This window comes from Scomber scombrus, chromosome 18 (genome assembly GCF_963691925.1).
Source record: "Scomber scombrus chromosome 18, fScoSco1.1, whole genome shotgun sequence".
In the NCBI taxonomy this organism is placed as follows: domain Eukaryota; kingdom Metazoa; phylum Chordata; class Actinopteri; order Scombriformes; family Scombridae; genus Scomber; species Scomber scombrus.
Genome location: NC_084987.1, coordinates 13,889,401 through 13,903,060, shown reverse-complemented (window position 1 = coordinate 13,903,060; position 13,660 = coordinate 13,889,401). Strand labels below are relative to the sequence as shown.

The following is a 13,660-nucleotide window of genomic DNA, read 5'->3' as shown; positions in this document are numbered from 1 at the left end:
AAAAAACAAACAAATAACCCCTCAATACATCACTCTGACCTAGATTTGAAAAACATGAAAAACATGTACAGTAAATACTGTACAGAGAGATATTCAGTTTCTATGGTTTCTATAATTAACTAAAATCTACCAAAGCAACAGTCATATAAAAAGATGCTTACTTTATGAAGAATAGGTTAAATACTGTTAATAGATTATAAGAAACAAACCGGTCAAAAATGTAAAGACATTTTAAGAAAAAATGGCACTAAATACCCCATTTATATATTCATGTATGGAAAATATAAGCAGAACAGAAAAATCAGCCTAATGTTTGCACTGGAAACAGAAATAAACGGAAAATAAAAACTGAACAATAAACATATTATTGTTGCTATACAATACTTAAGGTAACATTGTCAACATACTGTAAGTCTTTATTCCCCCAAAACCACCCCAAATCCCACCCACTCTCGGATTCGCCATCTAAAGTGCTATAGGTCCCTATCCCAACATTTTGTACATGCAGAAAAAAGTGTGAAGTGTTTAGACCATGTCTGTCAAAACCCCAATGTATACAGATTACATACAGTATGCTTGACTGTCTGCCACATCATTTCAAACGCTAATACATTATCAAGAAGAGAGGTTTCATTTGAGCTCTCTGAGACACAACGTTGATTCTTTATTGTTGAAACCCCTCCATTAATGTCAGTAAAATATTTTAGGCTCTGTGACCCATGCACTGTCATGTTTCTGAAGGTTTGTTTTAAATACTGTATACCTCAATTGTGCATCTAGCATGAATTCAAATCTATTAAAAAAATTATTTATATGGATAATGACACCGTCCTGTTCTTCATCTCTTTACATACAAAATAGCAACACCCATTGACTTTTACGTAAAAGAAGAAATACATATTCCCAAATATCCACAGCTGAATCATGGACATGCTTAGATTGAGTTTATGCTGGTGAGCTAAACTGGCTCCAAAGAGCCTGTTGAATTACTGACATGAACACTGGACAGAAGACACATCACTATACAACAAGTACAGGAAATATCATCTACACATTGACCAAGAAGAGAACAGACAAAATGACAATGTTCACAGACATTTTTAATGGATGTGAGGGATGAATGACCTCAAAAGACAATACAAAGGTATTTGCTAGGCTTTAGATTAAAAGATAATAATGCAGCTGTATTTATGGATGAGAATGTCAATTAACAGGGTAATAACTGATGTGTGCAGTGCTTTACTTTCTCTTTTACCAACTAAAATCTGAGGGTACGTTCACAGCTGCAAAAGGAGGTGAGTGAGGAAAAGTAGGACACACATGATAGAGGATTGCTGTGGGATTTGTAGTGTGTAAAACAAATGGAGTGTTTTGTGTACTGAGACAGAAGTATGAAAATGGATAAAGAGAAGGACGAAAAGGTTTATACCTCGCTGGAGCTGACTCCTCTAGGACAGATACAAACACATAATGTACAAAGATGAATGATGAATGATACAATTTGGTTCCATGTCCACACACTCACACACACACACACACACACACACACACACACACACACACACACACACACACACACACACACACACACACACACACACACACACACACACACACACACACACACACACACACAATAATGCACGTCCAGAGAGTGACAGGCAGGCTTTAAGACCTGCAGCAGCCGGTGCCCTTCATCTCCTTGTTTACGTACTCCTGTAGTTTAAAGTTCTCACTGGGATCCTTCATAGACCGGCGTTTCAATTCCCTGAGATGAAGAAAGAGCATAAAACGAGAATAAACTAAACATTCTTTAGATTCCTGATGTCCTACCATAAACACCACTTGTTGCTGATTTATGCAATATGTTGGTCCAAAAATTGAATGAGGAAACTGTAACTTAAGGACAAAATTTCATACATTGCAATTTTGAACTAAAAGTCTGCTTAGTGGCTTTTTCTAAGAGGTCTCAACCTGAAATGCAGTTGAAAGCTCTGGGAAAAGCAAGCAAGCTCATCTCAAGTGTAGATGTTATTACAACTACAACTGCATTTATGTTACTTATTGACAATGAAATGCTGCTCTATCTTCTTAAGTAATACATTCTCTTAATTAGACCAATCATCAACACTTGCACAGAGGTAGGTGTACTCACTTGGCCACAGCAGTGAAAGCCAGCTCTACATTGAGACCTGACCTGGCACTCGTCTCCATGAAGGGAACTCCAAACTCCTGCACAGTCAAAGTAATAGCAGTTAATGGAGATCTATCTTTTGGGCTTCAACCTGTCATCTCCAGAAGACACATACATATATATAATAATTTAACACCTTTTAACTGGTGAATTAAGAACAAAATACAGTTTTGCAGAACTTGTGCTTGTTTACTTTAGATTAATCCAACTCAGGCTCACTTGTGATAAATTTGTGTTCCATCCTTTCTTTTATAGGGGGGATTTGTCTCAGCCCACAGTGATAATAACTGTGTGCTTTTTTCACCCTCCCAGGCTGAGCCTTAAGTTAGGTCTATTTAGTGGCACTTTATTGCTCCCACTTCTGGAGAGAATCACCTGGCTGTATGCTATTTGTTGTGCCGTGCTGTGAAGCAACAGTCGAGGATAATGATAAAAAGAAATGTTTGCTCTTGTTCCAGTACTTAGTGGTTATCTACTCAAAACTGAAGGTTATCACAGAACCCAGCACTAAGATAGTGATTATAACTGACATGCTGAATGAATGTTTTGCAGAAGCTCATCAAACTTTTGTAGATTATGTCCAGCAAAGCAGGAATATATACAGTAAACATTCATTTTCAACTGTTTATTATGTATCTATCTATATATGTCTTCCCCTTCTTTGTCTGATCAGTCTTTTTGTGTGAAAAGATAAAAAGCAAAAATGAGAGCTGATCTCTGGACAATCCCGCATTTTTGTAATATTCATAGTGTTCTCGTTCGCCATAGAAATTCAATCACTCATACAAATCCTTTACTAAGGAGGCAATAAATTATTTAAATACTGTATATAGACACCTACAAGATGAGCTGCCTTTCTGGTGCTGCTTCTTATTCTAACCCAGTAACTTTGCAGGACAGGAATATGCGCACTAAAAATTCTTTCTATTATTCTGATTTCTTTACCTTAGCAAGCCTCTCGCCATCCTCTCTCTTCACCACCCTCTCATGACTGGCATCAGCCTGGCGAGACAGGGAGAATAATAAGGTCACACATGCAAACATCACTGACTAAAACCTTAACATACACCCACCAACTGTGGAGATCTGTTTGCTGTTTGTCCACAGTTTACATACAAGCCTTTGGTGGTGTTTAAGTCTGATGGCAGTTAATGAGTCATAATTGGCTGTTAGGATGCTAATTAAGGGCTGATATGGAGTAAAAGTAGACAGAGCTCTGAGGCAGAGACATCTGTTCTCCGCTGAGAGGGACGGAAAAAATGTACACCACAGATATTTGCAATTAAGCAACTTGACAGATATTATCAGATGTAGGTGTAATTGAAATGAAAATTTTACTTCTGGGAATAATATTAAACCTTTTAAAGCCAATATAGTTACCAATGAAAGTTGCTTTGGTTACATTTTAAATGTTTATATATATATATATATATGTAGTACTTGATACTGTGCATGTGTGCATTAAAACTGGGTATGCATGAGTTTCTAATGATTTTCTATTATACATTTTTTTGATTTAACAAAAGAAGCCATACGTCTCAAATACATCACAGTTGAAGTCTTTCCTAATGCAAAGCAGCCAAACAAGAACTTGTTAGAAATATTATTTACGGCTTTTCTAATCAAAGAATAAGTGAGTAAGTATTTAGTGTAAACATTCGTTACATAACAGTCATGATACTCGAGAGAGCTAAAGTCTGGACCTATAAGCATTTAAGTTTGACATCTAGCGATACTGTGCATATGAAGTATCTGCAGGATTTATTGCTTCCATTCTACCTCCACCTACAATCAGAAATATTTCCCATAATGCCTTGCCTTGTTTCCAAGCAGCATGAGCACCACATCCTGTTGGGCGTACTCATGGATCTCAGTCAGCCATGCCTGGTAACAAAACAGGACAAAGAGATAAGAGAGAGACAGACAGAAGACAGGATATGTTAGCAGGCAATTATGAGTGTGAAAACGTAAAACAACCCGAGATAAGAGACAAGAAAGAAGAATCGTGTAGTACACATAATAAGGGCTTCAGGAAAAGAAAACCTTGTCCAGGACTTCACAAGAACAAGCCCGAGGATTAAATGTAACAACGTGAATAAAGAGGAGGAGGAAAGTGAGAGTGACTAGGGCATTTAGAAGATGAAGGGAGAAAAATGTGCAGACAGATTAGCAGAGGCAAGGACAAAGAGATAAAAGGGATAAAAGCAAGAGATAGCATGCAAGAATGAGAAACACTGTGAGAAAAAGAAGCACTGTAACACACACTCGTCATCATCCTCAGTTTAATCAAGACTGTCTGATCTATCTTAAGTATAGTCCATACACAGGGGGAAGATAAAGCTTTCCAAGGGAACAAATAGCACTTCTGACTGTACAAGCACTGACAGCACCTGAACCACCTTTTCACTGTTAATGAGCATTTAATCAGCACCGGCAGACACCTGCAAAGCCCTCCTGCTGAAATAATATCCCTAATCTCAGCACAATGGTTACTTGTATCCACCGTGACTTACTCCACATTGGATTTCTGATTGGTCTGTGATCAATCCCCCCTTTTCTTTTGCAGATGTACTTCAGAGCTGCCCTTTGGCAGCTCTGTAGTAATTAATTCTAGTATAAAAGGTGTTCACAGGGGTAACCTCCAGCTAAAGGTCATGTTAAATAACAGGAGATGAGATAGGAAGTGTGTTGACAGTGCTGCCTGTGCATGTCAGAGTGTATGCGCGTAGTTATAGTAGACTATATGCACGTGTCAATTGTAGTCTATTGTATACAGTAGGTGTGTGTCGATATGAATGTTACTTGATACGATAACATGGATCTAAATTATTTTGATAAATACTGAAATAAGATGGATATTTTCAGCCACACTAGAAGCATGGTGGTCCACCACTTTGGTCCAGATTGAAATATCTCAAAAACTATTGGATTAATTGCCATAAAATTCTTTGGGTTTAGTACTAATTAGCAAATTTAGCATATTAAAACACTGATGGTTAACATGCAACAAGCAACAGCAACAGCGTGACACTTCAACATAGCTGCTAAACATCAGTGTGTTCATATCTCCATTGTGAAGATGTAACCGGTGGTAGCATGTAGCTCCAAACACTGCAGTTCCTGAGTATAGCTTTGCAGGCTGCTAGCATGGCTGTTGATACACTTTTATTCAAACTTAATTTAAAAGTACTTTTAGGGCAGAAATGATTACTTGATTAATCAGATTGTTGGTCAATAAAAAAAAAATAATGAGCCTGAACAAAGAAAGTTTTTTTTTTAAAGAAAAAATGCCCAAATCATCCATTCTACGTTCTTAGATTTCAGTATTTGCAGGTTTCCTTCTATCAAATAAAATCTAAAGATAATCAGCTTGATATAATTAAACTACTGGAAATAGACAGAACAAGCAATTTTATCAAATTTATAAAAACATCTAGAACTAATCCACATCATCTTTAAAACCTTCACTCAACGTCTCTCAGGCTTCAGCAGCTGTCAAATCCTCCCATATCCAAACCATGAAGCTCAGAGTCTCACTCAGCCCCACATCAACAGAATGGCCTACTACAGCACTTGATAAGCACCATACGACCCTGTTCTCTCACACACGCACACACACACAGGTGTATATTAATAACAGATCAGAATCTCATCAACCCAACTGCAAACTGAACTCAAGCAGTAAGTCACTCACTTTCATGAAGAACGTTAGAAGGCTTAATGTTCAAGAGGGACGAGGCTACTTTAAATACTTCTCTACATGTTGCCTTCCATTTAATTGTTAGTTTATATAAGCAGGATTTGAGGGAGAGAAGTAAAGCAATCCAATCGAATTAATACATTCTGGCTGTTTAAATGATTAAACAAAAAAAAAATCCAAGCTTTACTAAAATGTCGAGATCTGCTTTTATTTATTTTATGCAATGTTCAACAAAACAATGATTGATTGCATGCTGTACACTGTTCACTTGTAAATATGCATTTTAACCTCTAACCAGTCTTTTCATTTATAGTGTTGGCTTTGTATCAATTCTGAATCCCATTTGTATTTTGATGTGCTTTGGTGTTAAAGAGGTCAGAGAGGCTTGGTGAATTGAGAAACCAGACAGGGCTCTGAGGTTTCTTTAATCAGGCACTGAAGCCCCACCTGTTAGAAGCAGATAACTGATTCAGAGAAACCTTTAGAGACTTTACAGAAAGGTCTGACGGAGCCCTCTGCTATTCTGATAAAGCTGGAAAAAGATTGGGTTGTGTTGCTTGAATTTTGCATTAGAATTATCAAGGGCAACCTCACCATTGCTCTTCAACATAGTGCTGAGGGGGCGAAAAGTTACTGAGGAGCATTTTGCATGTGGCTAATTGGCTGCTTCATGCATAATGTAACCTTTTGTCAAGGAGCCCGTTATTCAAATGTTGCTTTCCATGATGGGCGGCTCGTCATTGTTGCTTCATGTCAATCAAACTAGCCCTCCATCCAACAAAATTCCCCGACAGTTAGCCCAAAAAAATTATGTTTGATGAGCAGTCTTTGAGAGTTATGCTGCAGTTTGTATTATGGTTGTGTAATATTGTACTAATCCGGGTCATTGCTGGATAGTGACTTCTTCATTTCCAAACACAGTGCTTAAATATTCTTACTAGCTGATTGTGTGAATTTGTATGTCCAAAATAGCTTTTTAATAGGATAGGCTATTGTTCCTTTATCTTCAAACTTTGCAACCTTTCATTCTCACACATAGTCTGTTCAAACCTCCACAGTATAAAACACTCTCCCTGAATTGACAGCTTGCCTGTAAGTGACTCTCTTCATATGGTGCGATTACTGTTGATGAACCATAGCTTGTAATTAGATCATTCAGCTGTTTATAGCGCATGCCCCCCTGATGGGTCATTTCACAGATTCAGTCATTGATTCCAGATGATGCTGCTTGTCACCTCCACCCTGGAGAATTAAAGCCTCCCATTATCTTTTTATGGTGGAGGAAGGTTGATGAGTGCAATGTCTGATGTTATTTCAAGAAAATATGTTCAAGTTAGTGCATTTGAGAACAATTAGCGGAAAATTAGAGGAAAATTAGCACCATGTATTCCACTTCATAACTGGATGTTTTTTGTTTTGAAACGATTTACCTCTGTTACTCTGTGCACAGTGCAGAGAGAAAGGGGAGCTTTGAGCAGTAGCAGTAGTGCTGTAGCTTATGACAAACCATACTGGAAATTAAAGTTCATACAAAAGAGTGGGAAAGCAAGCTTTGCACAGTGCACATATTGTTTCTAGTTTGTTTTGGAGGAAAAGCATACATGATCTACTTGTTTTAGAGAGATCAATACACTTTTTGGAAGTGATATTTGATGTGTAAACAGATGCAAAATATAAATAAGGGTAGTGTGATTAATAGCCAACAAAGGGTCCCTGAACAAACAGTGACATCCTGCTGTTGGTACTGCATCCATTTGCAAACAAGGAAACTGACTCATTGTTTGTAGCAAATAACTGGAAACATGAAGCTCTCTAGTGCTGTATTTTAAACATTGTCTACCCTAATTTATATCTCTCATCTTTGTCACACATCTTAGTTCACAGTTGCTCCTGTAGCCTTTCCCTTCAGATTCACTCAATTATGTATATCAGTTTGTATTGCAGCTGTAGAGAGTATTTGCATAGTTTGAGTTTGACGCAGGCTTTCTCAAAGTCTTGGCAGCTGAAACTTGGCTAGCTGCTATCTTACAACACAAAACATATCCAAGACCAGTTTTTTTCCCGTTGCAGATTGGCAGTCTCCCCTGCCTCCAGTGTTTGAGCTAAGGTAGGCTAAACACTTCCTGGATCAATTGTTCTGAAAGTCAAATCAATTTTTTATTTATATAGCGCCAAATTAAAACAGAGGTTATCTTAGTGTACTTTTCACATAGAGCAGGTCATTTACATAGACCCAACATTCCCCAATGAGTAAGCACTTGGCGACTGCGGCGAGATAAAATTCCCTTTTAATGAGGGCGACCATGTGCTTTAACCAGTTGAATTGAAAGAGAAAGGAGGGGAAGAGAGACACAGAGAAGCACAAAAATAACAATAACAACAACAACAACAACAACAACAACAACAACAATAATATGAATATGACTAGTATTAAATAACAATGAAACAAAGAGACAAAATTTCAGCCCAAAATGTTGCAACATTTCTTCTCTTGTGTAGAGCTACTGCATCTAATTTTGAAAGCTGGAGCGAGTTGACTAGTGACTTATTAAAATCATTAGAACATTCACTGCCCTCCAGTGGTCACAGTGTGGAAGTGCAACACTAAGTTAAATTCGTAGCTAACAAAAAGTGTTATTAATATAATTGTTGTCAATTAATTTGTCAATCAATATATGCAACTCGACTATTAGTGTGAATATTAAAAAATACCAACAGGTGTTGGTGTGGAGACCAGTTGCTAAAGATGTCTACAACAGTGTAAAAGCGGACATGCATTTTTATTTTTTCGCTTTATAACAGCAGCTCTGCAAGTTGATGAATACCAGGCTTCAAATAAGTGTAATATCTTCAGTGGCCATGGCTAAAGGAACTGGGCTGGGCTCATCTTTTATTCAAGACTAATACCAGGCTCTCTGGCCAAATGCTCAGGGAGCCAAATGTCAATGACAATGTGGCATGGTGTCAGAGGAAGTAATACATTTCTCGGCTCAATGGCATAGCATTACAGTCTCCAAACAGTGTGGCAAATCAGATGCAGGTGAAACTTTAATGTTGTTTCCAAGATCCAAAAACAACAACAGAGTCAGTCAAATTCAGCTTCTTGATTACCATTTCATGAGCAGCACCTCTGATTTCTCTGTTCGCAGTCAGTGTAAAAGTACGACATGATAACAATGGCACAGAGACTGATGTGACACAGTCAAAGATGGAGGGAGAGATGTGATAGAGAGGGTGCCAAAAGGAAGCAAGATTGAGAGACAGACGGTGACAGTGAAAGAAAAGACAAAGACCAAAGGATCTGTATCAGAGAAAGGAAGATAAAAGCCAGGCAGACAGCTGCTTGCAGCTGGATTGTGACACTGGTGAGACAAGTTGTCACTGGCAGAGGTATGTGAGGGTACTTCTGATGTTGCTTTGTTTATGTTTTCCTTTTGTTGTCACTGAGAAGAGAAAGCAGGGCTGTGTCCTATGACACTAAACTCACCAGGTCAGCTGATAGAGTGGAAATATATCTAGGGAATATATACTATATACTTGTTCAGGATTGTCTGGCAGGCCACCATTAAACATGTATAACAGGTTACCTCAAAAATGTTAGAGTTGTCGTGGTATGGGCTAGGTATTGAATCTAAATACTGTTGAAATGTGTTCTTAGAGTACAAAAAACTGTCAATGTCTGGTTAAACATGCTTCAGTCCCTGGCTCCTCCTGTCCACAGGTCAAAGTGCATTTGGGGAAGACACTAAGCCCCCAAAAATGTTCCTAATGAGTTTGTATGGCAAAAGGGAAATTCATGTTAAATAATGGGGGGAAAAAACGGTTATGCAGAAAACCATTTAAAAAAAAAAAAAAGTAAGATTTGGTATCATTTTGGCATTGCTACATAAATCTCAGATTCCATATCAGCATTAGCATAGAAAAATATCATATGCCCTAACTGTGTCGTATTGTTTGCCTCCCCCTTACATTTCAGCCCGGTGCTTTGAAGTCAAATTCCCCTCAAAGAATACATAAATGATCAAAGACACTCAACTTTTTCTTCTTTTTAGTTGTGGTGCACAGGCTAGATACACAATCCATGATTTATGCAGAAAATTGTATGTGCATCAACATTTTGGTTCAGTTTGCCTATAATGACACACCTTACCACATACAGGTTAGTTGTGAGAACCCAATACTTAAATACTTGAGTCAGCATTGTTAACATGCTCACAATGACAACTGTAATATGTTGATGTTTTCCATGTTCACCTTCTTAGTTTAGCATGTTAGCATGCTAACATTTGCTACTTAGGATGGCTAAGGCTATGGCTAAAATTCAAGGAAACAGTACTGGACATTTTTCACAACAACAATATATACAATGCATACATTGAAAAGAAAATGATGTCTCACTGTAGGCGATTCCAAAAATATTCTCATTCTAATTATTAGTTGTGACAGTATTCAAATAATCAAAATGCCTCTCACTGAAGCAATAATGTTTTGTTTATATTCTCCCTATGTTTGGGTAAAATACAATACATACAATAATCTGAAACAATTCTGTCTTTAAATCCCCCTCAGTGTTTGTTATCTGACAACAAATATAATGCATTATTTGCATCGTGTTAAAACTCAGGTCACAGTTTTCTGATACTGAGTTTAAGTAGTGAACATGATTTAATTTCTCAAGGTGCCTAAGAGCATCTTCCCACATGACCCAACTTTCCCTCTGTTGCACTTTTGTATCAGGAGATATGCTATGGGTGACAGTGCTATTCTTGCAAAGCTTTGATTAGGGCATTACACCAACAGACAGATTGGAGAAGTCTGCTCCCAACGACTGGTAGAAGATTGAGCCAACCAAGAGGAGTGCTGGGAGAAAGTAGGTCTTCTCCCCTGAGAGGAAGTTTAAGCTTCACGAGGCAGCTAAGTTAAATGGAGTGACACTGCATCTGACACACGAGGAAGATACTGAGGAATCCTGTCACACTCACACACGTTCATGCAGGTACACAACGAGTTGTGCATACACAAATCAATAAACTATATTTAGTTAAAAACTTTATAATGTTTGCATCAGAATTTAAAAATGAATTGGTTGACTTTTATGAAACTAATTTATGTGTTTACATCTGCAGATATTACAGTCAAAGACAATATCCTCAATAAAAGACAGATTAGTAAACACCTTCTGTGTCATAAAACGTTGTGCATCACATCATTAAAAACCCCCAACCCCAAACCCAAACAAAACATTGACAGCATTGTTAGCTGATTTCTGTTGCCTGACAATGAAGAGAAAGCCTTTTATATTTATTCAAGAGCAGCTGACATGTCTATCTGCAGGCAAAATTGGTGTGAGACATGTCTGAATGACTGATGTGCTTTGAAAAACTGCAGCCACAGTCAATGTGCGCATGAGTGAAAGTGAGAAATGCATAGAGAAACCTTTCTCACACAGAGCCTTCTCTGGTTGCTCTTCTATGGAATAAAATTAGGGTCACAAGTATTGTAGTTGTGTATCACCATATCTACATGCATGAAAACATTATGCACATATTCAAATGTGTGAACCGGTACAAATGTTTTGTTCAAATGAATTCAAATGTTTAACTGTTCAGAAGTTTAACACTGCATCGCCAATTTGTGGCATAGTGTTCACGTGAACATGCATGGAGCGCACGTGAACGGTTAATGGCAGGATGCGCTGAACTAATCAGAGACCTCTGCGGCACTGGAAGAAGTATCTCGCGTGAGCCGATGAAGAGGGAGTTTTGGATTTTATTTGTTCATAACAGCAGCTTGAACTCTATTTAACCTGCAGCTGTGTTTTCTGGACTTTTGCTTGTATTTTGGTTGATTTGCTCCGTCTTGTGCGTCCATGAGAGTGTGAGTAATAAGTTATCATTCTGTTAATGTTCTTAATTATATTCTGGGTGTTATTCGGCAATTTAGTTGACAGTACTGTACTGTGTCTTGTGTATTAGTTAATTGTTGCCGATTTAATATTCCAATTGATGTATGTAGTAATGTTGATTAATAGTGTAATGCTGTGACTTCAGGTGTTTATTAGCCAGTCACGGCAGTGTAGTGAGCGTGCTGATGCGTCCATTAAGGGACCGTCGCACATTTATTTGTCTCGCCCTCTGTGTACACTATGCCAGTGAAATAGATATGGGCCTTTCAGAGCTAAGAGGTTGCTTTTGTTGACAGTCTCTTAAAGTCCTTTAAGTTTATAAAGACTCAAATCTTATCATTTATTCCTCTTTTACTGTATATCATTATATAACCTTATTATTGCATTGTGTAATTTCTGTTATTATTAATATTGCATATGATTAATATGCACATTTCTGTTTATTCCTTTATTGTAGTAACCACACACAGACAATACCAAGAAGAGTTTATGCATCAATAAATGAGGGGCATCTCAACGAGAGTGTGTTAACTGGATTCATTAACCCTTCAACATCATTCCTGTTCTTACCGGACAATCTGTGGAGAGTGCAGATACATTATTGAAATCAGTGTCTTCTGATTAATCATCTGTTATTAATAGGTCTCAAGTTTGGTACTCAGTAAGCCAGCACCTATTTTATATTAACTGTTAAAAAGATCTGAAAAAAAAGATTTAATGTATGAATCTATTAGATCTGTGGCTGTGCACGAAATTTTGTGAACGAATGAAACAGATACAAAAACATTACAAAAAAGGTTGCAATGATTCAGCAACACTGGTCTTTAACTGCAATCCAGATATCTGACAACATTATCTATACTTTTAACATTACTGCATGTGCACACACACAACCACACACATGGACATTACTGTTTTGAAAAGACGAAAGCCATAAGCCTGTGTGTTTCTCCTTTCAAACCAGAGTTACAAAGTTCTTCACAAAATATGACACCATACAATATAGGTTTCGGGGAGGCTTTTCTAGAGTGAAGGTTAACCATTAGTTTTGGCATTAGCTCTGCTAGCCATTAGCTTAGGTATTAGGTATGCTAGCACCGGGGATCATGAGGAATATACACCGTTGGGCCGTGTGAATGATTTGGTAAAATAATTTGTCTAAAATGTCATGTTTTTTTTTTTAATTTCCATTTTTTTCTGTTAAATGTTTGTTTTATGTAAAGCACATTGAGTTGCCATTGTGTATGAAATGCGCTATATAAATAAAACTGCCTTGCCTTGCCTTGCCTTGCCTAAAACAAAGTGTTTCTACTGATTCAGTATACTGATTCAACCCTTGGCAGACTGCATAAAAAAAAAACTGCTAGAAGGGCTTGCCCATCTGGCTCCGTGATTTGGATAGTGAAATTATATGTTAATCTGAGTTTTCCCACTGGCTATTCAGGAGGAAGCATCAAATGTGGGATACAAGTACTTGTACCAGTAGGTTTGATTTGTGCTCATATATTTAGTTTTAGCTGTTAACTTGGGATTCACACATACAATTGAGTTCTATGTAAACTTTTATCATCCACAAACAGATGGAATTTGTAACTGCAAACCTTTGATGTGTAACTGAAAACTTTTGTGCAATTCTTCTTTATGCACTCACATATTTGAAATACATGTGTAAATCTTTTTCACGTTCCCAAAATGTCATTCACAGCTAAAGATCTCCTTATAGATTCAACAATTATATCTACTTGTTCAGACATTTCTTATATTCATTTTCATTTGTATTCAAACATTTAAATTCATTTGATCAAAACGTTGAACAAATGAACACATTTGAATATTCATATAAAATGTTTTCACACATTCA

General features: G+C 37.4%; 1 protein-coding gene across 1 annotated transcript in view; it reads right to left on the bottom strand.

Annotated features, from left to right (window-relative positions):
• Positions 1 to 1,662: 1,662 nt before the first annotated feature.
• Positions 1,663 to 13,660, bottom strand: part of LOC133999607 (ras-related protein Rab-26-like) — a 58,653-nt gene continuing 46,655 nt past the window's right edge. The window contains exons 6-9 of the mRNA XM_062438849.1: positions 4,013 to 4,078; positions 3,140 to 3,196; positions 2,156 to 2,232; positions 1,663 to 1,768 (exon numbers count right to left, since the gene is read on the bottom strand). Of these exons, the coding sequence (XP_062294833.1) occupies positions 1,669 to 1,768; positions 2,156 to 2,232; positions 3,140 to 3,196; positions 4,013 to 4,078 (300 nt within the window). The 3' untranslated portion in view covers positions 1,663 to 1,668. The remainder of the gene's footprint in view (positions 1,769 to 2,155; positions 2,233 to 3,139; positions 3,197 to 4,012; positions 4,079 to 13,660) is intronic.